General features: G+C 47.9%; 1 protein-coding gene and 1 pseudogene across 1 annotated transcript; both read right to left on the reverse strand.

Annotated features, from left to right (window-relative positions):
- Mgst2 (microsomal glutathione S-transferase 2) lies at positions 1-27124 on the reverse strand. The gene is made up of 6 exons (XM_004643646.2): positions 27072-27124; positions 24492-24642; positions 20305-20404; positions 5712-5782; positions 871-952; positions 1-206 (listed from the first exon to the last, which is right to left on the reverse strand). Exons 2-6 carry the CDS (start codon positions 24547-24549, stop codon positions 74-76), a joined length of 444 nt encoding a protein of 147 aa, XP_004643703.1. The 5' UTR covers positions 24550-24642; positions 27072-27124; the 3' UTR covers positions 1-73.
- Positions 6710-16173, reverse strand: LOC105743866 (annotated as a pseudogene).
- Positions 27125-27711: the final 587 nt, after the last annotated feature.

Consider the following 27711-nt stretch of genomic DNA (forward strand, 5'->3'; position numbering starts at 1 on the left):
TTATTTAACAAGCAACATGATGTTAGCTTCAGAGTGGAAATAGCGTGGGCACACATGACAGTGAAGGGAAAAGTTAGAAGTATCGCTTCAGTCTCTTGGCAACATGGAGGCCCAGGTATTCACTCAGGAAGCTGTTTGCGATCCCCAGGGCACTGAGGCCTGTCAACAAGGCCAAAGTGCACAAGCTCAACTGGAAACCACCCAACCTGCGGGGTAGACATGAGGGACAGGAGTGACGACCCAGGCTGTGTATAATAAGGAAGCTGGGAGACCTCGCACAGTTGACACAAAGCAGGACGCCCATGCTTTTGCCATTTGAAATTTGGGGTTCATCACATAAATCAAAGGGGTTGCCTAGCTGGAGAGGTCAGCTGGCTTCTTTGACCCTTCAGAGGACTATCGCAGCTGAGCAAAATTCTTTTCCTGCTAACTTTCTAGGGACACTGCAAAATTATTCCTGGGATTGAGTGGGCAGGTTTTTGGGTTGTTACTGTTGTTTTGTTTGGACTGAACCCAGGGCCTGCTCACTGAGCTACCTCCCCAGTTCTTTTTTAATTTCTTGAGGCAGGGTCTTGCTAAGTGGCTAAGTTGCTCAGACTGGACTTGAACCCGCAGTCCTTCTGCCACAGCCTCCCACAGTGCTGGGATGACAGGCATCTACCACCACACCCAGCACAGTTTAGTCTTATGCCCACGATTCCCCCATCTCATGTATGATTATGTGGCCTGGCAAGACATGGCCTCAGGCAATGTGGGTCACTACTGCCGCCACAGCCCTCACTGCTTTTCTCAATACTTCTGAGGAACAGAAACCACACCAGACTTCCCCTGCCACATCCTGCATAAATCCCATGACTAGGTTTCCCCTACCTTTTTTCAGCAGCTTGTGAATATCCCGAGAAGTACTTTTGGCGGCTATATAGGTACACCAGACCCAAACAAGTAGCCAAAACTGCAGAATGGGAAGAAAAAGAAAAAAGTATGGAATATGAGAGCAGTCTTTCAAAATACAGTGTTAAGAAGCAGAAAATATTTATAAAATATGTATTTGACAAGATACTTGTACCCAAGAGATGGCCAGATAGCTCAGCAGATTAAAATGCCTACTAAGGCAGACACAGGGACTGAGGGTTTGATCCCTGGTCTACCGTACCGGCCCCACCACTGGGGTACGCTGAGACAGTGATTGAGACTGGGCATGGTGGCACGCACCTGTAATCCCAGTGCTTCAGAGGCTGAAAACAGGAGAATCACTATGAGTCAGATCTGTGTAGTGAGACCCTGTAGACCCTGTCTTAAATACAAATATATATATAAATATCCAAAATGTATGGAGAACGCTTACAACTCAATTTTTTAAAACTTAGTTTTTCATATGGACAAAATACTGGACTAGACAACTCACTGAAGAAAGAAAATGCACGGATGTGACAATAAGCACATAAAAAGTGTTTCCATGAGTTTCAACATTAGCAAAGTGTCACTTAAAACTACTACTCTAGCCAGGCATAGTGGTGGTTGTGGTTTGTGTCTAGTTGTCCCCGCAAACCCTCATGCAGTCATGGGCAGCTTCTGGAGTCTGTGACTGATTACTGATCCAATGATGGGATTTGGGCGTGAGTGCCGTGGGGCAGACACACTGCATTACAGTGTGAGGAGGGGAGAGAGGCTAGCTAGCTACCAGGGCTGCTGCCACTCCTTTTGCTCTTGCTGTTTGCCACCTCCATGAATGGCTGTTCTGTGCCATGTGCCAGTCTGCCTTGGAGCCAGCTGAGTATGGCCTGAAACCTCCACAAATTGTGAGCCAAATAAATGTTTCCTTCCTTCATTTTGGGTGTCAGGTATTTGTCCCGGCAACAAGAGAAGAGTGACTGAGACAATGTGTGTGCCTGTAATCCCAGCACTCAGGATGCTGAGACAGGAGGCTTTTTGCGAGTTTGAGACCAGCCTGGGCTACAAAGTAAGCTCAAGGCCAGCCTGAGCTGCATAGCAAGACCCCGTCTCAAAAAGAAAAAGGAAAAACACTAATACTCTACATACCCACTAGAATAGCTAAAATTTTAAAAGACCAGCAGTAAAGCAACTGAAATCCTCGTAGGTCACTGGTAGGAATGTAAAATAGTTGCATTAATCAGCTTTCATGTAACTGAGACACAAACCCAACACTTGCAACTTGAGAAGAGGTTTAATTCAGCCTCACGGTTTCAGGGGATTCAGTCCCTGGGAAATTCACCCTAAGGCAGGAATGACAAGGCATAAGAGCATGGTGAGGCACAGATGGCTTGCTCAGAGTGGCTGGGAAGCAGAGCAGGGGAACAGAGCCAGACAGGAAGAGGCCCGGAAACCAAGATGGATCCAGGTCAGACTTCCATGGCATGCCCCTAAGCATGCTTATTAGTCTCCTAGGCCAAGCGAGTTGGCACAGCTAAGCTTACCCACCAAAACAGAATCACCACTTTGAGAAAAATTCTGGTAATTTCTTGCAAACCAACCATCTTATTTTACTCAACAATTCCATCCCTATTGGTCAGTAAATCCCCAACTTACAAATATTTCAGTTGTGAACTTTCAAAAGTATAAGGTTCACTTTGTCAGCTTATAAATGAATCTGACTTACAAACCATTCTCCTGGAACAGAGCTTGTTCTTAAACCAGGGACTTACTGAAGTTGCCCAAGAGAAATGAAACCATGTCCATAAAAAGAGCTCCTGAGTACAAAAGTGTTCATTACAACTTTATTCACAGTCAGCCAAATATGAGGAATATTTTTTGGTCCAGAAGCCTTATCATGAGAATTAATAACTAAGCTGTGACAGATGCATTCAGCGGAATGCTAGTCAGCGATGAAAAGAACCAGATACAGCAACACTGAGTCTCGGTAACACTTGGCGGAGTGAGTGAAGCATTACACCTGGATGTACACTGTACAGCTCCACCTATGGGATGTCCTAGAATAAGCAAAGCTAAGTGACCAAAACTCAGAACAGCATTTGAATCTGGAAGGAAGCAAGAATGGGATGACTGGGAGTGACAGAAAGAAACACCAGGGGCAGCCATGTTTTACGTCTTACTAAGACTTGAACTCAAGAGACCAGCAGGTATCTATACTTCCCAAAACTTCTCAAACACTTGTGATCTGTGACTTACTGTGTGCAAATATCACCTCAGAAAGAAAAAAGTATAAGCTGTAATATAATGTTCTGCCATCCTTATCAGTGAAAATATCAGCCTCTTCCTCAGCTCTTCACAAATGCAAACTACCACAGCCTCTTTATAAATCTTTAAACTCTATGTATGAGACTATGATGTGCCAATTAAAATTAAATTCATTTATTTTATTTGGCCAGAAAGATTTTTTAATTTGTACTATATAACAATCTTTACTATAAAGATTGAGTTAGGCCTGGGGAGATAGCTCAGCAGCACAAGCACCTGCCTGGCAAGCACAAGGTCTCGAGTTTGATCTCCAGTACTGCCAAAAACAAATAAATAAACAAAGATTGAGTTAAAACAGCAAATATATAAGCGCCTGCTTTTGTAGAGTATATGTTCTACTGTCAGAGACAGTAAAAATGGGGGAAAAAAAGAGAAGAAAATTCTAGACTTCAAAGGGCTATGAAGGAAATAAAGAGGGTGAGGCAGAGGGCAGCTGAAGGAGGCTTTAGAGAAGGCTCAGGGAAGACTTCTTGAGGCCATGATGTTAATCTCAGCTGTGAATGTGACTGGACTGAGATGCCTCGAGAGGTGAAGGTGCTAGCACCACCCGTGGATTGGCCCATTATTGGTTGACAGCCAAATGGGCCATGAAAGGGCTGAAAGAAGCAGGTCACCAGGACTGTGCTGTCAGAGGGCTCTCCTCTCTGCAGCTCTCTCTGCTTACCAGCTGCCATGAGGTGAGCATCTGTTCTTGGCCACACCCTCTCCACCATGATGTTCCTGCCTCACCACAGGCCTAAAGGCAATGGACCCAGCTCACCATGGACTGAACCATGAGCCAACATAAACCTTTCCCCCTTGAAGTTGTTTTTCTCAGCTATTTGTCGCAGTAACAGAAAGCTGCCCAATATAGGCATGGTCCTGGAGGGCACTAAAGTGGCAGAGCCACCTAGCATCTGAGGAAGTTCAGAAATTATGAGCATGCTCGCAGATTTGGGGATTACTGTCCTCAGCTACTTAATTCCTCCCATAAAGCCAGTGAGGATGCTAAAGGAAGCTAACAGGCAACTAGCTTTGCAAGAGAAAGAATACAAGGAAAATTACAACAAGATACCCAAGAAATCCTTTCCTGGTTAGCCTGTCCTGCGGAAACCCAAAGGGCCAAACGGCAGAGATGGGATTCCACTATCATAATGCACTTTTCTTTTTTTTTTTTTTTTGCGGAACCGGGGATTGAACTCAGGCCATTATTTCGCTTGCCAGGGAAGCGCTTATTCCACTGAGCCACCTCCCGGGCCCTGCACTTTTCTTATTCAGTGTTAATATGCTCTTATGTGACAAAGAACAGCCACTTTCATCCATGGAATTAAGGAACAAAAGTGTGAGTTGAAATAAAGTTAAAAGGTCTTTCTCTAAAGGTCATTTCATCTTAAATTCTTTAAGTGGCAGTAAAAATTACAAGAAAGAGATTGATGATATTTCCTTAGCAGCAGCTGGATGTTGGCTTATTTTAAATCTCAGCAATCAAGTGCAGATCCAAATGAGGCCATGAAAGTTACCAGAAATCAAAGAGAACTGAATTTTCCCAACTAAGGCAGCTGATGCCAGTCTGACTCCCTGTGAAGTGAATAGGCAGAGTGAGGATAAGGCCCTCAGATTACCAAGGACACCTCAGACCAGTGAAAAGGGATATTGTAGAATTGCTCTGGATAGTGGCACCATATCTTTGCAGACCCCTTGGGAATGGCACATGGGAACAAATATCCACAGTGTGTATTTGTATTTGCTTTTTGGATTTAGTACAGGGGCTTCAAGATCTCACTACATAGACAGGACTTATAGTGATCCACCTGTTTACAGCCTCCCAAGTGCTAGAATTACAGGCATGGGCCATCACGCCCAGTCTCAATTGCCATCTCAGCGCACCCCAGGGGCAGGGCCAGCATGGTAGACCTGGGGATTGAACCCCCGGCCCCCACGTCTGCCTAAACAGGCTCTTTAGTCCGCTGAGCTATCAGGCCAGCCCTCACAGTGTGTATTTGAAAGGAACTTTTACTTGCATTGGTGAATGTCAAGTTGAACAAATTACTTAACCTCTATCTCTGAGTTTTTGTTTGTGAAGTACAAATTAATTATAGATTTCATTCCATATAAAGGGTTTAAATTTTATAAATATTACATATGAGATGTAAAACTTAAGAACAGCACCTGATACATAGTAAATGCTCAACAAATATTAACTATAATTATTAAGTTGTATTGTTAATTTTGTGTTCTGTTTCTTCAGTTAAATTAGAATTAGATTATTATTATATTTGAATACTAAGTTCATGCAATTTCTATCAAGTGTCCAGCATATAATTCTAAGCTTTTTATTATTGAATCAATTCACAGTGAAGCCCAGGATGGTATATCTGTAACAGAAATGTATGAAGACATTTGTTCATTTTGTTCAAAATAGGTGCCAGGACCAGTAGCTGTGCTGTCATTTATCTGCTCCTTAACTGTTTTTTAAGCACCACAGTCACTAGTGGAACTGTGTACTCAGTGCTTACCTTCGTTGAAATATAATCCAGCCATCCACAGCGTGATCAAGAATATGGGGTAAAACTCCACACAGTTTTGTCTGCCGGGAAAAAAAAAGACATGGGTAAATTGATGAGGAACTACGCACGAGTGCAGTGATTTTTATCTGGAGGTGTTCATCCATAAAACATTGCATAAACATGTTATGTGGGATGAAAATGATCATTCCATCAAAATGAGTCATTTAGGGTAGACTTCAAACACTGTCGAAACCTCAGAGGGGGCCAGGAGGAATCATTGTCCCGCACAAGAGTTGCCACTGGTGGAAAGGAACAGCAGCTCTTTTCTGAAAGACAGTTGGCCTAGACCTACAGATCATTCTGCATCTTAACTAAATAACCCAGGAGGGCACCATTCATGTGAAGCATATTTCTTTTCAAAAATTCCCTCATGGGGCTGGTGAGACGGCTCAGTGGTCTAAAGCACCTACTTAGAACAAGCTAAGCTAAGCAAAGCACAGGGACCGCGGTTCAATCCCCCAGCACCACATGCCAGCCCGCCCCGCCCCCTGGTGGGCTGAGCTGGCCACACACACAAAATAAATTAAATAAATAAACAAATAAATAAAAATTAAAAAAAAAATTCCCTCATAGCCATTGCCTTCCACTTGAGTGACTCAGAACATTAAAAGGCGGTCTTCAGATAATTCCTTAGAATTTTCTGAAGAGACTAAATGAACATCTATAATTCTTGTCTTATGGATGAAGAAACAGAGGCCTGCAGCCCAGGCTGACTGATGCCTTGCAGAGAACCCAAAGGAGGCACTGTCCATCCCCAGGTTCTGCGATCCTGCACTAGTGCGGTCCAATGGCCTCTGTTCACGGAGGACTTGGGTGGAAACTTTCCTATGATTTCAAGAAAAGGGGAATAATTTTCTGGGAACTCTAATTAATTCCTGTACCCAGCAAGGAGGAAAAAAGATGAAATTATATCCATCTTTCTTCCTGAACAACACCCCCAAGTCAGCTTAGTCAGGTCGGCCAAATTCTTTCACGACCAGAAAGAATGTGAATGCGTTGGTGATGAGGTCCGGATAGATGCTGGTAGAAGAGTCACATCCACTGAATGGTAAGACCTCCCACCTGGAAACCTTGGCTCCTCCTGGCAGCTGACCCAGAAAGAGTTGCTCCTGAAGACCTAGGTCTTTCAGCCCAGGTCACCAGGAATGATTTTTCTTTTCCTTAATGAAAAAAGAAAGCACAACTACAAAGCACAGCCCTTTCCTCACTTCCTATTGCTGCACAGGAAACTGTGGCCAGGCTAGCTCAAACTCTTCAGCAGACGCCTAGCTGGGGCAACAGAGCTCCCAAGTCATTCCACCATCTTCATGGCCAATGCCCAGACTGAAGCACAGTAAAAGATTATAATGAGAGAAGGCTCTGTAAGGAGCTCCCTGAGGGCCAGAAGGGTGGTCAGCAGTTCCCTGGAAACTCAGAAATGGAGGCTGTGAATGCAGAAATGCATTCTCCTGCCTTTTCTTTCTATTGTCTCCAAGTCCCAAAAAGTCGCTAATGACCCAAGGAAGGTCTTGTCTGGAACCAGAGCCAGCACTTTCTAGCACAGCAATGTACCTGAGATTGCTCTTTCAGTGGCACCCATCCTTGGCATGACTTTGCTTTTTTTGCTTTTTTTTAGGGAAGGGTCTGCAGGGTGTTCAGGGTCTCACTACTAGATCGGACTCGGACTTGTAGTGATCTGCCTATTTACAGCCTCCCAAGAGCTGGGACTGTAGGTGCACGCCACCACACCCAGTCTCAATTGTTGGCTCAGTGTGCTCCAGGGGTGGGGCCAGGGATCGAACCCCCAGCCCCTGCACCTGCTTGCAGGCGCTTTAATCTGCTGAGTTATTTGGCTGGCCCTATGACTTTGCTTTTTATTTATTATTTATTTTAGTGTGTGTGTGTGTGTGTGTGTGTGTGTGTGTGTGTGTGTGTGTATGTGTGTGTGGCCAGCTCAGCCCACCAGGGGGTGGGGCTGGCTGGCATGTGGTGCTGGGGGATTGAACCGTGGTCTCTGCTTTGCTTAGCTTAGCTTGTTCTAAGTAGATGCTTTAGACCACTGAGCCATCTCACTAGCCCCTGACTTTGCTTTTGATGGCTTTTTCCTTAACATCTTTTTAGGCTTATAAGTGGCTGCAATAGGTTAAGTGGAAAGACACCTCACCAATGTGTGCACCCAGGATAACTGCTCCCTAAAACAATGAACAGCTCGCCGATACTTTCTTTTCCTTGGCTAGATCCATAGAAATATTTCCCATGATTCAAGAGAGAGGAATAAGCCCTGCACTGTGGTTTCTATCTAGATGTCCCCCCAAAGCCTCATGCACCACGAGTGCATGGGAGGCGACTGTATTTTTCACTGGCTGGTCCACTGGTGAGTTTGCAGCTAAACGTGATGCAGGCAGGTGAAGCCTGGTTGGCGGAAGTGGGAAGTGGGCAGTTGGGCCATGGCCTGGGACGGTCTTTTTCCCTCCTCTGGTTCTCTCTCTCTCTCTCTCTCTCTCTCTCTCTCTCTCTCTCTCTCTCTCTCTCTCCCTGCCTACCTACCTGCCTGCCTGCCTGCCATCTGCCATACCCTCAGCCATTCCCCTCTGCCAGGCCACCTTGCCTTAGAGCCAGCCGACTATGGACTGAAACTTCTAAAAACTGGGAGCCACTACTTCTTGGCCTTTTGGCTAAGATCAAGTGTCAACTGTGAGCCACAATGAGCCTTCCATCCTCTGAACTTTGGGAGCTGGGTATTATGTCTCAGAGACAAGAAAGTAACTAAGATGCCCAGCCTGCCAATTTAGCAGCAGCAGACCCAGCCTCGAAATTTTAAAAATTGAAAAAAAATTTAAAGGGGCTGGGGATGTAACTCAGTGCAAAGACCCTGGGCTCAATCCTGACTGAGAGAGAGAGAGAGAGAGAGAGAGAGAGAGAGAGAGAGAGAGAGACAGGCAGGCAGAGAGAGACAGAGACAGAAACAGAGAGACAGAGTGACAGACAGAGACAGAGACAGAGAGAGAAACTAAAAATTGCACAGGTGAAGGGTAAGACTGAGAACAGTAAAGGAACACACTAATCTTTCCACACACAGCGGAGCTTCACATGACCCTTTGGGGCAAATTGCCCCATCATTCATCAGGCTTTGTGATGTACCTAAATTACTCCAAGTGTAAGGATTCAGGTTTGCCCCCAATATATTTTAATTCAAAATGAGCTGTGATGACATTTGTGGGCATCTTCAGAGGTACCCCTCTTTACATGTTCACTTGGGCAGGGAAACTAGTGAGCAGGATGGGGAAGGGAAGGAGGGAAAGTGGAAGGAAAAAGGGAGACAAAGCTTTTTTACATGAGGAGGACAAGAGATAAAGGGAGGGGCTGGGAACAGGAAAAAAAAAAAGAATTAAGGTGTACTGTTGAGTAGGCACAAATTCCCTATGAGGAATGCTGTGTGACACATATGTACTAACAAAAAAATATTTTTTTAAGTTCCAAAACCTAAAAAAAGCACCCCATTTTATCCTCCTCAGAGACGTCCTTTACAGTGAACCATGGTCTTGCATAGCCCTGGGGCAGGGGTAATACGACAGATGAGCCCCTGGCCAGGTCCAGACAGCACAGAGCCTTTGGGCCGGTGAGCTCTTTGGGCTTCCATCCGAGATGCTGACATGCAGATTGCTTTCCTGTCCCTTGCCTGAAAGAAGCCCTGTGAGAAGACCTCCAACTTGAGGGGCACCAGGCTATGGAGGACAAGAGGAGAACTGGGGAGCCTCACCCCTCAGCTCCCTGCCACTCAGCAGTGAAAGACACACTGGAACCTGAGGCCCCTGAGCAGGTCAGGGGTGCAGTGAACCCTCACACACACACAATTGCTTGCAGTCTGGCTGTGTCCCTAGAATAGCCCCTGACCTTAGCAAGTTGGGGGTAGAAGTGCTGAGAGCCACCCGGGGGACAGAGGGCAGTGGGAAGCCAGTGCCCCTAGGCCCAGATGTGCCTATATCTCCATTTGCTCTCAAGAATGGGCAAAGCCTGGAAAGCCGGGGCAGTTTAGCACCCTTCCCATCACCTCTCCCTCTGTTCTTCCCCACGGCACTAGACACACCTTGACCTCCTTCCCAGCTATGCTTATTGTACCTTCCCTGGGGCCCTTCTTCACGGACCTGCCCCAAGCCTCAGTCCCTCTGAAATACAGCTTTCCATTTCTCACTACCAGCCTGCAGAGGCTGAAACAGTCTCTCTGCCCACAGCCGACATCCTCCTGTTTGCTGACAGCCCTTTCTGCCGCCTGTTGGCAAGAGCCCACGGTCCCTTCTCCTCCTCCACCACAAAGTCAAGCCCTTCTACCCACAGTGACATTTGTTTATGACAAAGGAGAAGCCCTCCAGGCCTCCATGACAAGGGTAGTGCACCCCACAGTATCTGTACCTCAGTGAGCTGTCAGCACACATGCTCAACCAAGGGGACCAAATTTCAACAATTCCTTGACAGCCTTACCTGCAGCAAATTGCAATGCAATGGACACGAACCCAGCACAAAAAGTATCTACGGCCGCCTCCTAGTCGTGGAGGCAGATTCACACTCCCGGGACAGGGCTCCTACAGAAAATCTCCCATATGGACAGCAGCAGCTGTCAACTGCCCTCATGTGGGAACGGAGGGTGCAGCCGATTACAGCCACCAGGGGGCAGGCTTCCACTGCCGGACATATGCACACTGGGGTGCCAGGTCGACGCACACCCTGCTCACAGTAGTCCTGAGCTCTCTTGACATTTTATTTACTTTTTTAACCAAAGAACATTTATTTTTTTACTAAGACTTTTCTCGAGGACATAGCTAAACTTTGTCATCATCCCCTACCCCATCTTAAAAGATTAGTACAGTGAATGTTATAAAGCAGATAGGAACAATCTGAAGGACCTCAGTGAAGGACTGGAACCAACACCGGCAAGGAACAACTTCCATCTGAATCATAAAAATGTTTAAGTAAAAAAAAAAAAAAAAGACAAGAGGGAGCCTGCCCCTTAGCTCAGTTCTTTAAGTGGCTGCTTCAATAAACCAGTCAGGCTCAGGTTGCTGTGGTTTGATCCCCACAACTCAAGGCAGCCAAACCTGCCCTGAAGGCACTCAGAGAAAAAAAAAAAAAAAAAAAGACAAGAAAGAAAAAGGGCTCAATGGGGGTTTCGGATTGAGAAGATCCTCACACCTCACATTTCATTTAGTGCATTCAATCCTGGCGAGAGTGTAACAGAATGGCAAGAGGCTCGCAGGACAGCACCCCACCGCAGCACGCTGCACATGCCTGCGCTCCGAGCCCGCCCCCAGCCCCTGCTGTTTCCAACTCAGTTTTTTGCCAGCCTGTTGCGCCTGCTGATGAAGGAGCACACAGATCTTCTCTTTGATCCAGTCTTTGTTATAAGGCTGGTATGTCTGGGTATCAGCCCGGTAAACAAGCCAACTGAGGTCTGCCAGATCATCAATAAAATCAAACAACTGACTGATATCGTATGTGATAGAGGGACTGTTGAAGTTCATTTTCTTCAGATGTTCTTCATACATTTTACAAATGCCTTTCATGCATTCATTAACAAATTCGTAGTCAGTGTAAGTTCTGTCTTCTGGCCTCTTGGTAGGCTGCACCAGCAAAATAGTGAGACATGGCCCCAAACCCTTCACAGCTGCAAACACCAACTCCACAAGCCACACACGAGGTCAAGGGCAATGCCACCAACAGCCCTTTCTTGACATTTTAGCCCCCATAGAAAGACCACCAGAAGCTTCTCCATCCTAAGCTGATGTGGCCGTGGACCTCACAGGAAGGATGGGAGGGCGAGGCAGTGTCCTGGTTGGGAAGGGACTGAGCAGGATTTGGGACCATAAGTCTCTAAGTTTTACAATGAGGACAATTCCAGGTAAATGGTCCTATTTGTCTGGGACTAAGCGGTTTTTAGGGATGGGGGATTTAAGTACTAAAACTGGAAAGGTCTCAGAAAACAACAGAAAGAGTTGCCACCCTGAGGGAGAATCTGGGGGAAACTGGGGCACTGAGCAGCTGGAAGCACTGCTGGTGCCCCTCCCTGCCCAGCCCAGCATAGCCCTGGAGGTCAGGATATGTGGCCACACTGATTCTCCCGGGTCTGGGAGGGAGTCCCCAGCTAAGGGCCATTTGGGCCTTGCCTCTGTCATTAAGAACTAAAAATTAACATCCCTGTGGGAAGAAAACTCCAGTATCAAGTTGCGGCTTGGCAGCTCCTACTGTCTCCAAGGTTTCTGACTAATAGGCCTCACAGTTACACAGCGTCATAAAGATACACACACACACACACACACACACAGAGTCCTCCTGTGGCCAAGATGGTGAGCTGATGGGACCTACACTCCCCAGCTCCTCAGACATGGGTGGAACGACTCTGGCCAACAGAAAGTGAAGGAAAATAGCTGGACATGCAGGTGCATGCCTGTAATGCCAGCACTCGGAACCCTGGGGCAGTAGCATCACAAGTTCTAGTTCAGTCTGGCCAACTTAGCAACTTGTCAGACATTGTCTCAACATAAAAAACAAAATAAAAGGGCTGGAGTCATAGCTCAGCGCCAAGGCCCTGGGTTCAATTCCCTAGAATCACCAAAACAGAGAAGGTGGTGGGGGATCAAAGGAAATGAAAGACCGGCAAGCTAGCTCAGCGACTAAGCACCTTCTTAGGCAAGTGCAGGGACAGGGGTTCAATCCCCAGCACCACATGCCACGCTGGCCCCGCCCCCAGGCGCACTGAGCCAGCCTCCAAGACTGGGCGTGGTGGTGCACACCTGTAATCCCAGCACTAGGGAAGCTAAAAACAAGAGGATCACTATGAGTCCAAGCTATGTATGTAGTAAGACCCTAAACCAAATACATTAAAAAAAGGAAATCAAACACTACTTCTAGGCCACATAGTTAAGGGCTATCGTGCCAAATTCCCTTTCTGCACCCACTGGTTGAATAGAGGAGACCCTGAGGTGAGTGGGACCCTGAGGTCCTTCAGAAGGAGCTGGGCCTCTGGGATCTGTGGACAGTCACCCCCCAGACTCCCACCGAGGACCACCCAAGAGCCAGACCAGAGCTTCCCTTGTGCTGAAACATCGGGAATCTGGGACATAGCCTGGGAAAGAATGATGCATGCATTATAAAACATGCAATGAAACTTGAAGGTCATCCTTCAATTTTAAGACTAAACAACATTTGGGTTCCTTTATTCCAACTCAGTGGGCTACTTATATAACCCTTTGGAGTCAGGGAAAGCTCCAGCATTAAATTGCTGACTATTTCTTCTACTTGGTAGATTTCTAGCAGGTATACAACATGGAAAAATACTCATTCTTCAGAAGGAAAAGCTGGCCAGCCCTAGAACATTCCTAATACCAAGTTCATCATATGGAGTCCTCTTAAAAATAAAGATAAGGGGCCGGGGAGATAGCTCAGTAGAATAAGTGCTTGCCTGGCAAATGCAAGGTCCTGAGTTCAATCCCCGGTTCTGCAAAAAATAAATAAATAAATAAATAAAGATAAAACAGGCAATTTGGGGGGTTGGTTTGTTTTGGGGGGGTTGTACTTTAGGGAAGCCTCTACAGGGTGTTCAGGGTCTCACTACTAGATCAGACTCTTAGTGATCCGCCTGTTTACAGCCTCCCAAGCGCTGAGACTACATGCTCGCACCGCTGCCCAGTCTCAATTCCATCTCGGTGCATGGGGGAGGAGGGCACAGCAAGAACAGGCAATTTTAAAAGGCAGTTTCTAGAGAAGCTGCCCTCCTCCAAGTTTCTTTTCTTCTCTGCCCTCTTTCTTCCACCTCTTGCTTAGTTGGCTCACCCGGAAGCAGCTACACATGCCGATGGCTACCAGCACCCTTTATAGGTGACCCAGCTCAGCCTGGTCCCCAGGATGTCCTTCAGATTAGGACTCCTAGGGAGGTCACAGCAACAGGTGAAAGTGCTCAGAAAAGGGCCGAGGATGAGACTGAGGCCACTAGAGGTCGTCTTTTTATAAGGACTGATACCTGTCTAACTGTTCCTTGTTAGCAGCCTCATGTGGGGACAAAGCACGGAGGTGGCCTCTGGTGGCAGGAGGCTGTAAGTCTCACCACCACCTGCACTGGTGTGGCTGGGGATGCAGGACAGACACAGGAGGAGGTGACACTTGCTAGTCTCACTTCCTGCTGGGGAAGCAGCCAGCCTGTGAGAGGCGCACTCAGGTGTTTGTGGAGGGTGCTGAAGTGGGAGGAACTCGCCATTCAAAGGCACTTTGTCATCGCAGAGATCACCCTTTCCTAGCTCTGTGCATAAGGGCATTGAGTGCCTTCAGCTAGTGTCCAAGATGGCTACACGCATAGAAGAACAAGGATGTCTCTGCTCTCTGTCTGCCCTGCCCCCCTCCATCTCTATCTCTCTGTTTCTCAGTCTCTTTTTTACATGTACTATAAAAGTTAGTGACCCATGCATGCCACTGTGATCCTAAAGTTGCAGAAAAGTCACTATCTTGGCAGATTTTCCATTTTCCCACAGTTTTCAGATGTGCATTAAGGCCTCCTTTTGTAATTTCTAAAATTTCAGGATCAGAATTCAAATTATCCAACATTAAAATGGAAAAAATTATTCTGGATGATTAACAACCTAAGTTTGCAGACCAAAATTAGAGAAAAAGGAGGGCTGCAAGGAAAGCCAACATTTTGGCCCTAGCCTTCTGAGGTCAATTAACACTCAGGACATATGAGAACTTGTACTATAACGTCATGTAACTCAGTAGTGTCCCAAATTTTCTGATCAAGGAGATTATGGGGCCAAAGAGGAAAGTGATCGATGATGTAGAGTGTGCCTAAGGAGAGTCACTTGGAGAGAAAACATTCTCTCAGGCTTTCACAGAAAGCACATTGGCCAAGCAATGGTCGTGACTCATCCACATGATGGCTGACACTGACAAAGGTTCTACAGTCTGAGGTACAAGATGTCAGGATAAATCCTGAGGGGATTTCACTGACCTTATCTGACCCAAAAGCTACAACTCTTGTTGCATAGGTCCTGCTTTACCTTGGTCTTAACCACCCAGAAGAAAAGTATAAAAATGAAAATATAAGAAGTAAAGCCATGCTGTTGTGTTGAGCTATAGGGGAACAATTTGAGCTATCAGGTCAACAATTGTTAAGCTATCAGGTCAACAATTTCTGACATTGCCAGTGAAGTGGAAGACCAATACTATTATGGGCTACTGGACTCTTTTAGTATATTTTACTGAGTTTACACACCTATAATATTCAAATAATAGAACTTAACAAGAAAAGGGGATACAGATGAATGTCCATTTTGTATCTGTGTATTCAAAGTGGTTAGGATAGATATACAGTTACAGTCTCTTAATGAATAGAGCGATTTGTTCTAATGGTATTTGTAAATAGGATATCATGTCCACATCTTGTACAGCAATTAACCACTAGGAAGAATGTATGCAATGTGTTAATTATTGAAACTGTCCTACCAATTTGATTTGAAACTGTCTCATTGCTATTTGTTTATCAATGAAATTATGGGGAAAAAAGTAAATTAAAATAAAATAACAAAAAAAAATGGAAAAAACACAAAACTGCTAAAGAGGAAGGAGAGGCTTCTGTCTCCAGAGGACCTAGATTCCAGTGGTGGGGTTTCTTGTGCTTTGTGACAAGTTGACTTGGGGCAGGCCCTGAGGTGCTCGGAATTAAGCAGAGTGAACTCCCAAGACCAACGGGAGAGAACCTTCTCGCTTACCAAGCACCCATGAAACCACTGCTGCTACACTACATATATTTCTAGGCTCCAGGTTTGTAAGTAATATTAAAATTTTAGTCTAAAGGGAGCAACTGAAATATCTAAAACTGGTTGGGGAAAACTGAAGAATTAGCACTACCCAGTCTCAGAACAGAGAAGATGAAAGGTGCTTAGAGTGGCCTGAAGCGTGTGAGCGTAGCGCGGTCAGCAGCTAATCATCCCTTCCAGGGAAGAGAAAATCAGAGGAAATGTATTTAAATTGCAACAAGATCAATTTATTACTTGGATCTACTTTTAGGTTTTAGAAAAAGCCTTTAATCTGAAGGAATCAAGGTGCCTGCCTTAGACAAGAAGGAGCCTTCTAAGTTTAGCAAAACATAAAGGAGCTGTTCTTGGGGAAGTGAAAGTTGCTATCCTCGGGACATTTTGAAATGCAATTTGGCAAAGGGGTGCAAAGTTGCAGAGATGGTGATCTCGGAGGCCTCTTCCTGAATGTGGGGGGCAGGAATTACAGTGTAGACTCCACAATTTCTCCGCTTGGCAAACAAATACAGAACATGAGGTGACCCTCACACATGGGGCAAGCATTTAGCAGTGCTCAGAACCCCCTCAAAATGACCAACAATGAGATGTCAAGTTATCCTGAGAGACAGTCCAGGTCATAACTTTGACTCACTGGTCATTGTGAGAGCAGAAGCAACCAGAGAAAGGGCAGAGAAAAGCATCATTTCTGTGAAAGCCATGGTCACTAGATCTTCCGTAGAAGCTGAAGGAACGCAATGGTTCAGCCCAAGAGAACCACAAAAGAAAGCACATTCCTTCTTCATGGGTTTGCAGAACCTAAGAGGCTGACTCAAGGTAGGGAGAAACCACCAAAGGGACTCTGGAAAGAACTAGCTGGTCGAGGGGTCACAGCCTCACTCACTTCAGAGGAGGTCAACATGGCTGCCTAGCAATGACTAGGACCAGATGTGGCCAGATTTCTCCTAATCTAAGGCAAGAACCTGGCTAGTCCTGAGGATACCCAATAAGAAGCTACATTTCATGACTCCCACCCTGATATTTAGGGATATTATTCTTTTTCTCAACACCTCTCTGTGCTGCCATAATTAATCAAACAAAATAAAGGGAATTGTTTTTGTCTTAACTTGTGGTCAAAGAATTGGGTTTGTATACTTATTTTATAAATAGAAACTTAAGAAAAATACTTGGAAACGGTACCCAGTTTTATTTCTAAGGCAAGAGGAGTCCAGATATAGCAGAGGCGGGAAAGAGCAATAACTGGAAAGAAAGTCAAATTTGTGGAAAGTATGAGAACAAAAATAGAACCAAGAAGTGGCCCAGCGATTAGCCTGCTGGAAGCCTAGCTTTCCCAACCAGAAGTTCTTAGATCATGAAAGACAAAGGGGGGGGTGCCAGGGAGATGGTTGAGTGGAATAAGCACTTCCCTGGCAAGCACAAGGGCCTGAGTTCAGTCCCTGGTTTCGCCTAAATAAATAAATAAACTTAAATTAGGAAAAAATTTTACATCACTACCACAAGTGAAGAAAAAAACATCACTTTCTAAATAAAGAGTTAGTGAGGGGCTGGTGAGATGGCTCAGTGGTCTAAAGCACCTACTAAGAACAAGCTTAGCAAAGCACAGGGACCAGGGTTCAATCCCCCAGCACCACATGCCAGCCAGCCCCACCCCCTGGTGGGCTGAGCTGGCCACACACACACACACACAAATAAATAATTTTTTTTTAAAAATGTTTAAAAAAAAAAAAAGTTAGTGATAAACCCCTCAGAAACGGGCTCCCAAATTCTAGTTGGATGTTGTTGGTGCTGAAAACCCTGAACACGAGCTCTCTGTTCAGTGGAGAAATAAGTGTCCGAGGATCACTGAGAACCTATTCCAGGGTCCTCTTCCTAAACATGGCAGATTGACCTGTGTATTTCTTTTTTGCTCCTGAAGCCTCCCTATAGTACTGGTAAAAGAATTTTTAAAAATAGACACCCGCCACCTAGCACAGGAGAAGGGAAGAGAGATGTTGCAGGGTTCTGAGGGTGGTCAGGCACAGAAGGGAAGGAGCTGAGCAGGCGAAGGCAGGAAGCTGCCGGCTAAATGCCAGCAGGCGAAAGAGCCAGTGAGGTCTCAGATCAGATGTGCCCCAGAGCCCGAAGGGGCCAGGAACTGGGGTCCCTGATGCCTGGCAGGCCAGAGGATGGTGTAGAGGAATTGGCTGAAAGATTATACAAGGACCACTTCCCCATCACAGGATCTGGAGAAACTGAGTCAGAGACTCTCTGGGGGAGTCTGGGAACAGTAGAGGTGCAGGTGTTCACTCACCCTCTGTGAGGCTGCCCACTCAGTAACGGCAGCCACGCACATGGGGCTTCCAGCTCGCCCTCCAGGGTGTGTTTTCACGGCACAGAGAACAAGGCAAGGACTACGTGACATGTGAGCAGAGGCTCTAAATTCTCCTTTGCTCAGCTCCCTGAGCTCACTGCCCTTGTCGTCAGCCTGAATTCCCAACACCCGAGACTCCAGGCCTTGGTCCTCTTTCTCCTTTACTTTCACCCAGCACACTCTAACGGTGTCATCAAGTCTCCTGGTTTAGAACACATTCCTGGTGAAGATAGCTTTATATCTGCACCTCAGAGCTCACTCCTGAAATGCAGATTTCTATATCCAGCAGCTCTCGCTCTCTTTCTCTCTCTCCCCCCCTTCTTTTTCTCTCAGTCTCTCTCTGCCTCTTTCTGTGTCTGTCTTTCTCTCTCTCTCTTTGTCTCACCCTGGGTGTGGGTGGCACTAACCAATAGAGTTGAAGCCCGGAAGGTACAAAAGGGAAAGGCAAGCTACTGCCGCTTTGCTGCCCCGCTGCTCCTGCTACCCTGCCATGGACTGTTCCTCCTCTCAGTGCCCCTCTGCCATGGCACTTGCCTTTCAGCCAGCCCAGCACATACTGACCTCTACATACGGTGAGCTGAGATTAAACCTTTCCTCCTTGAAGCTGTGGGTGTCAGGTGTTTTGTTCCAGCAATGAGAAAAGCAACTGAGCACCCTGGCTGTAGCATAAGTCATGTCACGGACATGTTAAACTAAACCGGCTGATCCCCCAAAGAACAACTCCTCTCCTACTGCATTGGCATTTCCCTGCTTAGGCCGCTCTTGACTCTCGTTACACTCTACATTCAAAATTCTTTTGGTTCTACCCTCCAAATTCACCCAAATCTGACCACCACCATCACCTCCTCCGTGGAGGTTCCAGCCACCACGTCTGTCACTCGGACCACTGCAGTGGCCTCCTCATTTAACCTTGCTCTTATCAGCAGCTGCTTTAGTCTGCTGAGCTATCAGGCTAGCCCTTAATGGGTACTTTCACTTAATGAAAAAAATAAGAGACAAAGGTCAAACAGATGATAAGAAGAAACTTGAAGACCGTAAGGATTCAATGACAATTGAAAGACTTCTCATCATATGGCTCAACATTATTTAAAATCCAATCTCCACACCTTTTAAAATTGCCTTGTGAACTACCAGCAGAATTTATTCAACATGCCCAAGCCCAGGGAAAAGTTTCCCAAATCCTCCTTGGCATCAGTGAATGAGCAAGAGATATGGTGTCACCCTAAAGCCATGACGTGCCAAAACTAAACTCAAGAGGTTAAAAAAAAAAATGTCCACTGCTTAGGCAGATGCAGTGGCCAGGGTTCGATCCCCAGTGTGCCGTGCCAGCCCTGCCCCTGGGGCGTGCTGGGACAGTGATTGAGACTGGGCATGGTGGCGTGTGCCTATAATCCTAGCTCGTTGGGAGGCTGAACACAGGTGGATCACTACTAATCCCATCTATGCAGTGAGACCCTGTAGGCCCTGTAGGCCCTGTAGACCCTTTAGACCCTGTACCAAACACAGAAAGAAAAAAGTTGTCCAATAATCCTTAAGGAAAAAAAGAATCTCTCATAGCCCAAATTTTTCCTACAAGAAAAACATCAGATCCAGATAATTTGAAGCCAAGTTGTACACAAATTTGAAGCAACACACTCTTTCAACCTAAGCAAAATTATCTGCGAAAACATACAGGATGACTCTTCCACCTCGGTTGACCTTAGCAACATCTTGATACCACATGGGACAGGACTGGATCAAAGAGATAAACTACAGGCCAGCCTCATGCACGGACGGAAAGAGAAAAATCTCAAAACAATAACAAAAGTACCCAGCAAAGCACGAACAGTGGCACATTCAATGTTTTTTTAAAAGTACTTCATTTTGGGGACCAAATATATAAGGAGCCCTAGCCCCTTGCAGCAGACGACCATGGTGTTGATGGCAGAAGCTTCTCTGTGGGTCTAGAAAAGTGAGGAGCTCCAGGCGATCCAAATACTTCGGACCTTGAGACCTGGACAGATTTCTCACTCATCCTTGTTTCCAATTTTGGCAAATGCTTTGTAGAGAAATGGGCAGGGGCATATTGAAGTAAGAAGGAGAAACAAAGACAGAAATGATTCTGTGTCTGCTGCATGTTCATAGGGCTGGATGGGTCACGTGGACCAAGCTGCCCTGCTTGAGAGATGGAGAGGTTTCTGCCGAGATCTCAGCCTTCTCGGTAAATATCCCTGCTGAACCTGAGGTCAAGCTGAGTAGCGACTCCACACACTGGGTGCCTCCAGCTTCGCGGGCTATGGGCAGGTCTCGGCTGGGAAGCGTTTATTTAGGGCTGGTATGGCCATGGACTTAGGGCCTTCCCAGTGCTCTTCTCTCCATCAGAGTTAGAAATTGTGCATCTGCAGCAGGTGCAGGTCCATAGGGCGGGAAGCTCACTACTTACTGTGCTCGAAACACTCTCTCAAAATCCAGAGAACCGGTGACCGCTGGGGGCATCACTTTGCATTTTAATCTTGCCCTTCCCACTTGCCAAGCAAAGTAACCTGCAAGGAAAGGGAATGCTGTGGTAAAAATGGGGCGTGGCATTAGTCATGAGCAAGATGCAGATTGTCCAGCGAGGATGTGAGTGACTAGAACCTGAGGGCAAGGCTGAGAGCAATGGAAAATGGCACAACTGCTTTGAAAAACAGAGTGACAGGGATTTCTTTAATTATACACACATCAACCATATGACTCCATCACTCTGCCCATAAATGTTTACCTGAGAGCAATGAAATGACATGTCTGTAGAAAGGTTTGGCCCTGGCATGGTGGTGCACATCTGTAATCCCAGCACTCGGGGAGGCTGAGGCAGGAGGGTTGCTGAGAGCTCAAGACCAGCCTAAGCTACAGAGTTGAAGGCCAGCCCTAAACTGCATAGCAAGACCCTATCTCGAAAGAAAAAAAAGGAAAGGAAAGACCTGTACCCACAGTAGCCCAAAACTAGAAACAACTTCATGATGGTTAATTTGATGTCTCAATTTGGCTGGAATAGGGACTGGGGAGATGGCTCAATAGAATAAGCGCTTCCCTGGCAAGCACAAGGGCCTGAGTTCAATCCCCAGTTCCACCAAAAAAAAAAAAATTTCCTTCAATTTGGCTGGACTATGGTGCTGTCCAGTCAAACACCAATCTAGGTGTTGCTGCTGAGGTGTTTTTTTTTGTTGTTGTTGTTTTTAATATAATTTCTTTAGTTATTTATTTATTTATTTATTTTCTGTGTGTGTGGCCAGTTCAGCTCACCAGGGGGCGGGGCTGGCTGGCATGTGGTGCTAGGGATTGAACCGTAGTCCCTGTGCTTTTGCTTAGCTTAGCTTGTTCTAAGTAGGTGCTTTAGACCACTGAGCCATCTCACCAGCCCCCAGAGGTGTTTTTTAGATTAATTTTTAAATAAGTAGATCACCCTCCATAATGCAGGTGTGCCTCATCCCATCAGTTGAAGATTTTAAGAGACAAGACTAAAATTCCCCCAAAAGGAAAGAATCCTGCTTCTACCTGCCTTCAACTATGGATTGGAATGCAACATTAATTTTTGCCACACTTTCTGGCTGACCAGCCTGTCCTGCAGATTCAGGACTTACCCACCCCCATCACATGAGCAGTTTGTGTGTGCGTGTGTGTGTGTGTGTCTGTGTGCGCATATCCTACTGCTTGTATTTTCCTGGAAAACACTGGCTGATTTCCTATCCATCAGTAAATATATGGATAAAACTGACATTTTCATGCAACAGGACCAGAACTACTGATATGCAAAACAATATTAACGAATCCCAGAAAGATTATGAAAATGAAACCAGCCCCTGAAAATGAAACCAAGGATAAAAACACCACTATTGTGTAAAGTCATAAGATCTCAAAAATGTAAATGAACAAAGCGATGAGTGGTTATTAAGAGTAAGAAGGAGGGGCCGGGGAGACGGCTCAGTGGAATAAGGGCTTCCCTAGCAAGCACAAGGGCCTGAGTTCAATCCCCAGTCCTGCCAAAAAGAAAAAAAGAGTAAGAAGGAGAGGCTGGGAGGGAAGGAAACAGGAAAAGCTTTGGAGAGAGCAGCTCTCTCCTGACTCCGCTTCCCTGTTACTAAATGGTATGACTTCTTCTCCTTTGCTTGCTATGCAGACATTGTGTCAGATTATCAGCTGCCAGTGCCTGGGGTCACCTACATCTTGTAATTCCATCTGAGGACCTCCTGCACTTTCCATCTATGTGTCCTTCTTGGGCAGTTTCTCAATCTGCCATTATTTTAACTTCCTGTCTTTACCTATTTTTCACACCATAATTATCTCCTGGGGTCTATTATTTCTCCCAGTTTCTCATCTTTTTCAACTCTCTCCAACATTATTTTCTATCTCATGTTGGTGCCTCATATCTATTTCCTACTTGCTAATGTCTTCAGAACAGTTTCTTCTCTGCACTCTGGGCAGCTGAGGCAGGAGGACAGCAAGTTCACGCCCAGCCTATGCAACTTAGGGAAGCCCAATGTCAAAAACCAAAACATAAGTTTCCTCTTAAAATTCTACAAAAGCAGATGGACAGAGCCCAGCGGCTGAGCACTTGCCTAGTGTGCTGGAGGCCCCAGGTCCTGTCTCCAGCATGGGACCACAAGAAAATGTACACCACAAGAAAATGCTCTGCCTCCATAGCGTGCCTGTGCTGACCTGGCTTAGCAAGAGCTCCCAGGCACACGCTGCCTTCTCCACTGCCCCTCTCTGCTATCAAGACGCTACTGGCCAACGTCTCTGCCCTCCTGCTGAGCACCTACGCACGCAACCGCCCTCTCCCTGCACCACAGCAGAGCATCAGGAGGACCTAGAAATGTGGGCTGCAACCCTTCCGGGCTGCCTGCAGCTAGAACCAAGAATGCCAACCATTCAGACACTGGGCTTCGCCCCGCCCACCCTGACCTGCCACCGCCAGGCCCCTCCCCCCCCCCAGGTGGATGAGTCAGCAGCGGCACAGGAGTCGCCTGGAGCTTTAGGACGGAGCCATGCTGTCTCTCTCCAGGCTGTGAACTGTGCGTGCCAGTAGGAAGGTGCCAGGGGCGCTGGTCCCCCACCTGGAAAGGACTGCAGTGCCCACTACCCCAAAGCAGGGAGGGCTGTAAGGGCCACTCCACTTCCAGCACTGAAGGTAGATAAGCTATTGCACCTGTGTTTATGTAAAGCTTGCATTTTATTTCCTCTCCAAGCCACTTGAGAACTGTCCCCTTTAGGTCTACCTGTCCCTCCTCTTCCCTGCTTTCTCTAGGGGGCCCAGTGCCTATGATGCCCTCCCGCCCGCCCAGCCTGCCTGCCTGCCTGGCCGCAGCTGCTTCTTCTGGGCAGCTGTGCCTCCATCCCGCAGCTCTCACCCTGCATCCTGTGGGCACAATGCCCTCCTGCCTGCACCAGGCCGTAGATAAGAAGGAGTCTGTCTTCCAACCCCAGGTGTCTGTATCCTGCTCCAGAGAAAGTGGCAAAGCGCTGGCTCTCGGTGCTACCATTAACTATCCCAACCACCATGAGTCATGTCAGCCCGGGTCCCCTTTCTCTTCCCACTCCTACCACCCTCTTCTTGCCAAACCCCCAGCCCCCTTGACACCTTTCTCCCCCACACCCATCAGCAAGCAGGAGCCCCAGGGAAGGGGGCCCCTGAGCCCCTGAGCCCCTTAGCCCCCAGGCGTCCTCCAGCTCGGGATGAGATGCATGTGGGCTCCAGGGCATTTACTGGTGTGGATGTATTCCTTTACAAGAAGTATCACATCAACCCACAGGATGGCACACACTCGCAAAACAGAAGGCAGGACAAGACGCTGAGTGCGGGAGGCGCGGACTTGGACCCGTGCTGCCACACTCTGGCTGCAGCGTGGCCTAGGACCCAAGCAGGGCACTGCTTGGGGCACCGCTGGGCCTGCTTCCGGGCACATGCACACTGGGAGAGTGACCCAAGGGCGGATCTGGGTTCCACAAGGGGCCTGGCGCACCCCTTCCCCTCCAGGCTCAGTGGGTGACGCCCTGAATCTGGCAAACATGGGGAAGAAGTCCTCTGTTTAATCATGCAAGCAAGACACTTGAGGCGGAGGTGTTTTCAATATTAGAATTAATTGCTTCATCCAAAGCTCTGTTCCTGCTAGAGACTTGTTTTAACGTGATCAGGCCTGCCACAGGCAGTTCATGTAAGGAAACACATTAATTAAAAGATCACGTTCCAAGAGCCCCTGCTTGGGCTCTGAACACTCACGTGTGACGCTCACACCCTGCTCCCCAAGCAGCTTCCCCTGGCAAGTGCTCCCAGGAGCCGGCTGTGGGCCATCTCAGTGGATGTCACCAAGTCTGAGGACCCTCAGTGACATCCCTGTGGGGAACACTAACCTCTGGAATGCTCCTGAGGTCTGACTGTCCAGGAGAGGCCATTGGGTGACCCTGGCAAGGGCGAGGAGAAACCCGGACAAAGAACAGAGCTCCCAGCTCGCCTCTCTGTCTCTGTCTCTCTGTCTCTGTCTGTTTCTGTCTCTGTCTGTCTCTGTCTGTCTGTCTCTGTCTCTGTCTGTCTGTCTGTCTGTCTCTCTCTCTCTCTCTCACACACACACACACACACACACTGTGTGTGCTTACCTTGCTGACACGCAGAGAGGACGGAGACCACAGCTAGCAGCACTGCGTCGCCTGCCATGGCTCCCGCCGAGGCACAGGTTCCTGGAGCTGTTTGCAGGAAGTGAGCAGAAGGCTGGAAGCGCTGAGGGCTTTGTGCACCTGGCCGTCCTTCCTTATCCAGGAATAAAAAGGGCGGATTCAAACTGCCAGGTAACCCTTGCACCAGAGCTGGCGGGCGTGTGGGTGCCGCTGCCCATGCAGCTCATCCTGTCTGTTCCCAGTGCTGGCCTGGTCCTCAGTGGCTCTCATGAGCCCTCCTGCAGCAGGCCCCGGCTAGGCTGTCTTCCCTGCCCATTCTCCAAGGCTCTAGACCCCTGCCTCTGTACCTCCCCCAGCTCCTACCCAGGACTTGCCTGACCCTTTCTCACCTCCCCTGGAAAAGTGGGAAGCTTTTCCAGTGCTAATTAAACCTACTCTAGCTTTATTCATCAACTAAGTGGCAAAGTCAGGATTTGAACCCAGGCCTAGCAGATTCTAACTTCGCCCTCTGTCCTGCCCTAAGCTACCCCCACACTCCCACCCCTACTCTCCCCAATATAGTAAATGAGATACATTTCTCAAAAGTTGTAGTCTATGTGTTCTGAGGAGGGAGAGGGTGCTCTAGGGCAGAGGTAGACCATATTCCTAGCTTACCTCCTGTGGGAGCCCCGCATACACACACGACCAGGCCTCTCTGCCATGAGAACACCCCATATGCATGGCTGGGGCTCCTGTAGCAGAACCCAGTGATCACAGCCCACTCCTCTCTGGCTACTGTTGTTTTGTTCTTTAAAGATTCACTTCCCAGCTGGACAGGATAACCATGCCAATAAGGCCAGCCCTTGGGAGGCTGAGGCAGGAGGAAGCTCACAGTTCAAGCCCAATATGAACAACTCAGCAAGACCCTGACTCACTTCTTAGGAGCGTGCTAGTCCCATTACTAAAGCTACACCCTTGGGTCAGCTCTCCACACCCATCTGCTAACACCGTCCCGGGGGCCTCGACACACACTGGGAGGCACGCAGACCAGGGAGCTCCCAGCGGCTGGGAAGAGCAAGCACCTCAGCCTCACCCCATAAACATGGGCCAGAGGCTGAGCTTCTCTGCTCCTCAGTGAGGCTAACATGGGGCTAAAACGGGTAAGTGACAGTCCTCTTCTACGAGTGTGGAGTGAAGCCAGGTGTAATGGCATATTCCTGGAATCCCAGCACTTGGGAGACTAAAGCAGGAGGATGACAAGTTCAAGTCCCAACTGCTCAGGTTAGTGGCTTAGAAAGAACTAGTTTCAAGGCGCTGGAGAGATGGCTCATTAGAATAAGTGCTTGCACAGCAAGCACAAGGGCCTAAGTTCAATCCCTGGTTCTGAAAAAAAAAAAAAAAAGAACTGGTTTCAAAATAAAAAATACAAGCAGGCTGAGATTGTATCTCAGTGTCCTGGGTTCAACTGCAGGTAGGCAAAAATAGTGTGGGGAGGGGGGAACTAGGAGATAGCTCAGCAGTCTAAGTGCCTGCCTGTCAAGCTCAAAGACTGCGGTTCCATCCTGGGTGCTAGCCCCAGAACCCCAGGCACGTCGTGCCAGCCAACAAAACTGGGCCCAGTGCTAGGGAGGCTGAGACAGGAGGATCACTACAAGCCTTTAGTTTATCATTAGTCACTTTGATACCACAATTGCACCCTGGGTAGGGTGAATCTGACAGACCAGGTTTTGGTGACAGAACAGTAACCCTGAACCATGTGCAGGTAACACAGGCATGAGCTATAACTCCAAGTGTAACTGTTTCTGTGGGGCAGTGTAATCAGTAAAAAGAAACAGCACACAGGACGATGCAAACGTGTCCTCCCAGACATTCCTCAATGGTCCCCCTAAATTATTCTCTGACCCTGCCCTGTCTCTTCCTGTCCTTCCTGAAGCAGGACTGTCCCTACTGCCAACCACAGGGTGACAGAGAGCAACAGAGAATACACCCCCTTCCCTGAAAACCCAGAAATAATCAGGGTGACAGTGAAATCAATGACCCTAAGGCTCTTGATTAAAAAAACAGACGGGGCAGGGGCTCTCCTCCCACCTACAGTTCACGACATTGTGTTACCAGAAGCTGGACAGTTGAGTCACCGTGTCACAGGGCAGCACGTTTGTGACCACAGCCAGATAAATGAAATGTGAAATTATGCCACATTTTGCTGCAAATGGCAAGAATTCTGAGAACTCAGCCATCTTCAGAATATCCTCTCCCCTTTCCGCAATCAGAGAATTTTGCTAAGTCACGCTGGCGTGTGACAAACCAAGCTCCAGAGGGCAAGGGAGATGGAGGAGGTGTTTTCCTGGGCACCGGGCCAAGATACAATCAGATCCCCGGAACGTCTTAGCAGAACCTAGTGCCCGCAAGTCTGATCAAAGGGTAGCCATAGACAGAGACAAGAGAAGGCTGATACGCGAGGCCAGCAGAGTTCTCCGCGTTCGAGATTGCAGCCAGCGACCTGAGCTCCCGCCCGCGCAGGCAGCTGGGCGGCCGCTCTGCTTCCCCCGCTTGCTTCCTTCAAAGGAAAATGATCATTCTGACCTTACAGCGCTCCTCTGCTGAGAGCGTGAAAGAACACAAGGAAGCGAGCAGCGCAGGAGCTGGCCTGTGACAGGCTGTGCCCGCCCGCCGGGCCCGCGCGCTGCCGCCGCGCCCTGCCCGCCCTGGTACCCAGGGGCTCCGCAGAGAGCGCCCCGTTTGTCGAGAAGCCGCGTGCTGCCCCGCAGAGGACACCAGAAGGCCTGCCGCTGCCACGTGGCTTCCAGGCTTGTACACGTCTCCCAGAAGGACCGATACAGAGTGTTTGAATGGCTTCTGGATGGCTTTTGGCAGTAATAGAAGGTCTCAGCCTGCCTCGTCTTAAGTTTGCACAGGGATTAGGAGAGGATGAGAGAGAGCGGATCCTGGGGACGGCTCAGGCGATGCAGCAGCCCCCTCCCGGCCAAGCCTCGGCGTGCGGCCCTCCCCGCTCAGCCTCTCGACGGGCCAGATTCACTCTCGCACTCACACACCCAGACATGCCACTCAAACACACACACACACACGCATACTCAGAACACACCCACGCAGACACACAACCCCTGCACGCATCCTGCGGTGGTTGCACAGCCTAAGTGAGGAGCGCCCGACTCACGGCTCTGCGCAGGTCTGGGCGTGGGAGAGCCACGGAGGGAGGACGGCC

This window comes from Octodon degus, unplaced genomic scaffold, assembly GCF_000260255.1.
Source record: "Octodon degus isolate 3935 unplaced genomic scaffold, OctDeg1.0 scaffold00180, whole genome shotgun sequence".
NCBI lineage: Eukaryota > Metazoa > Chordata > Mammalia > Rodentia > Octodontidae > Octodon > Octodon degus.

What these genes read in the sequence shown, in the direction of transcription:
- Mgst2 (XM_004643646.2), bottom strand. Translation starts at nt 24,549, where the DNA reads ATGGCAGGCGACGCAGTGCTGCTAGCTGTGGTCTCCGTCCTCTCTGCG. An exon ending in TGGATTATATTTCAACGAAG is followed by an intron (nt 953 to 5,711) that starts GTAAGCACTGAG and finishes CCCATTCTGCAG; the next exon opens with TTTTGGCTACTTGTTTGGGT. An exon ending in TCACAAGCTGCTGAAAAAAG is followed by an intron (nt 207 to 870) that starts GTAGGGGAAACC and finishes TCTACCCCGCAG; the next exon opens with GTTGGGTGGTTTCCAGTTGA.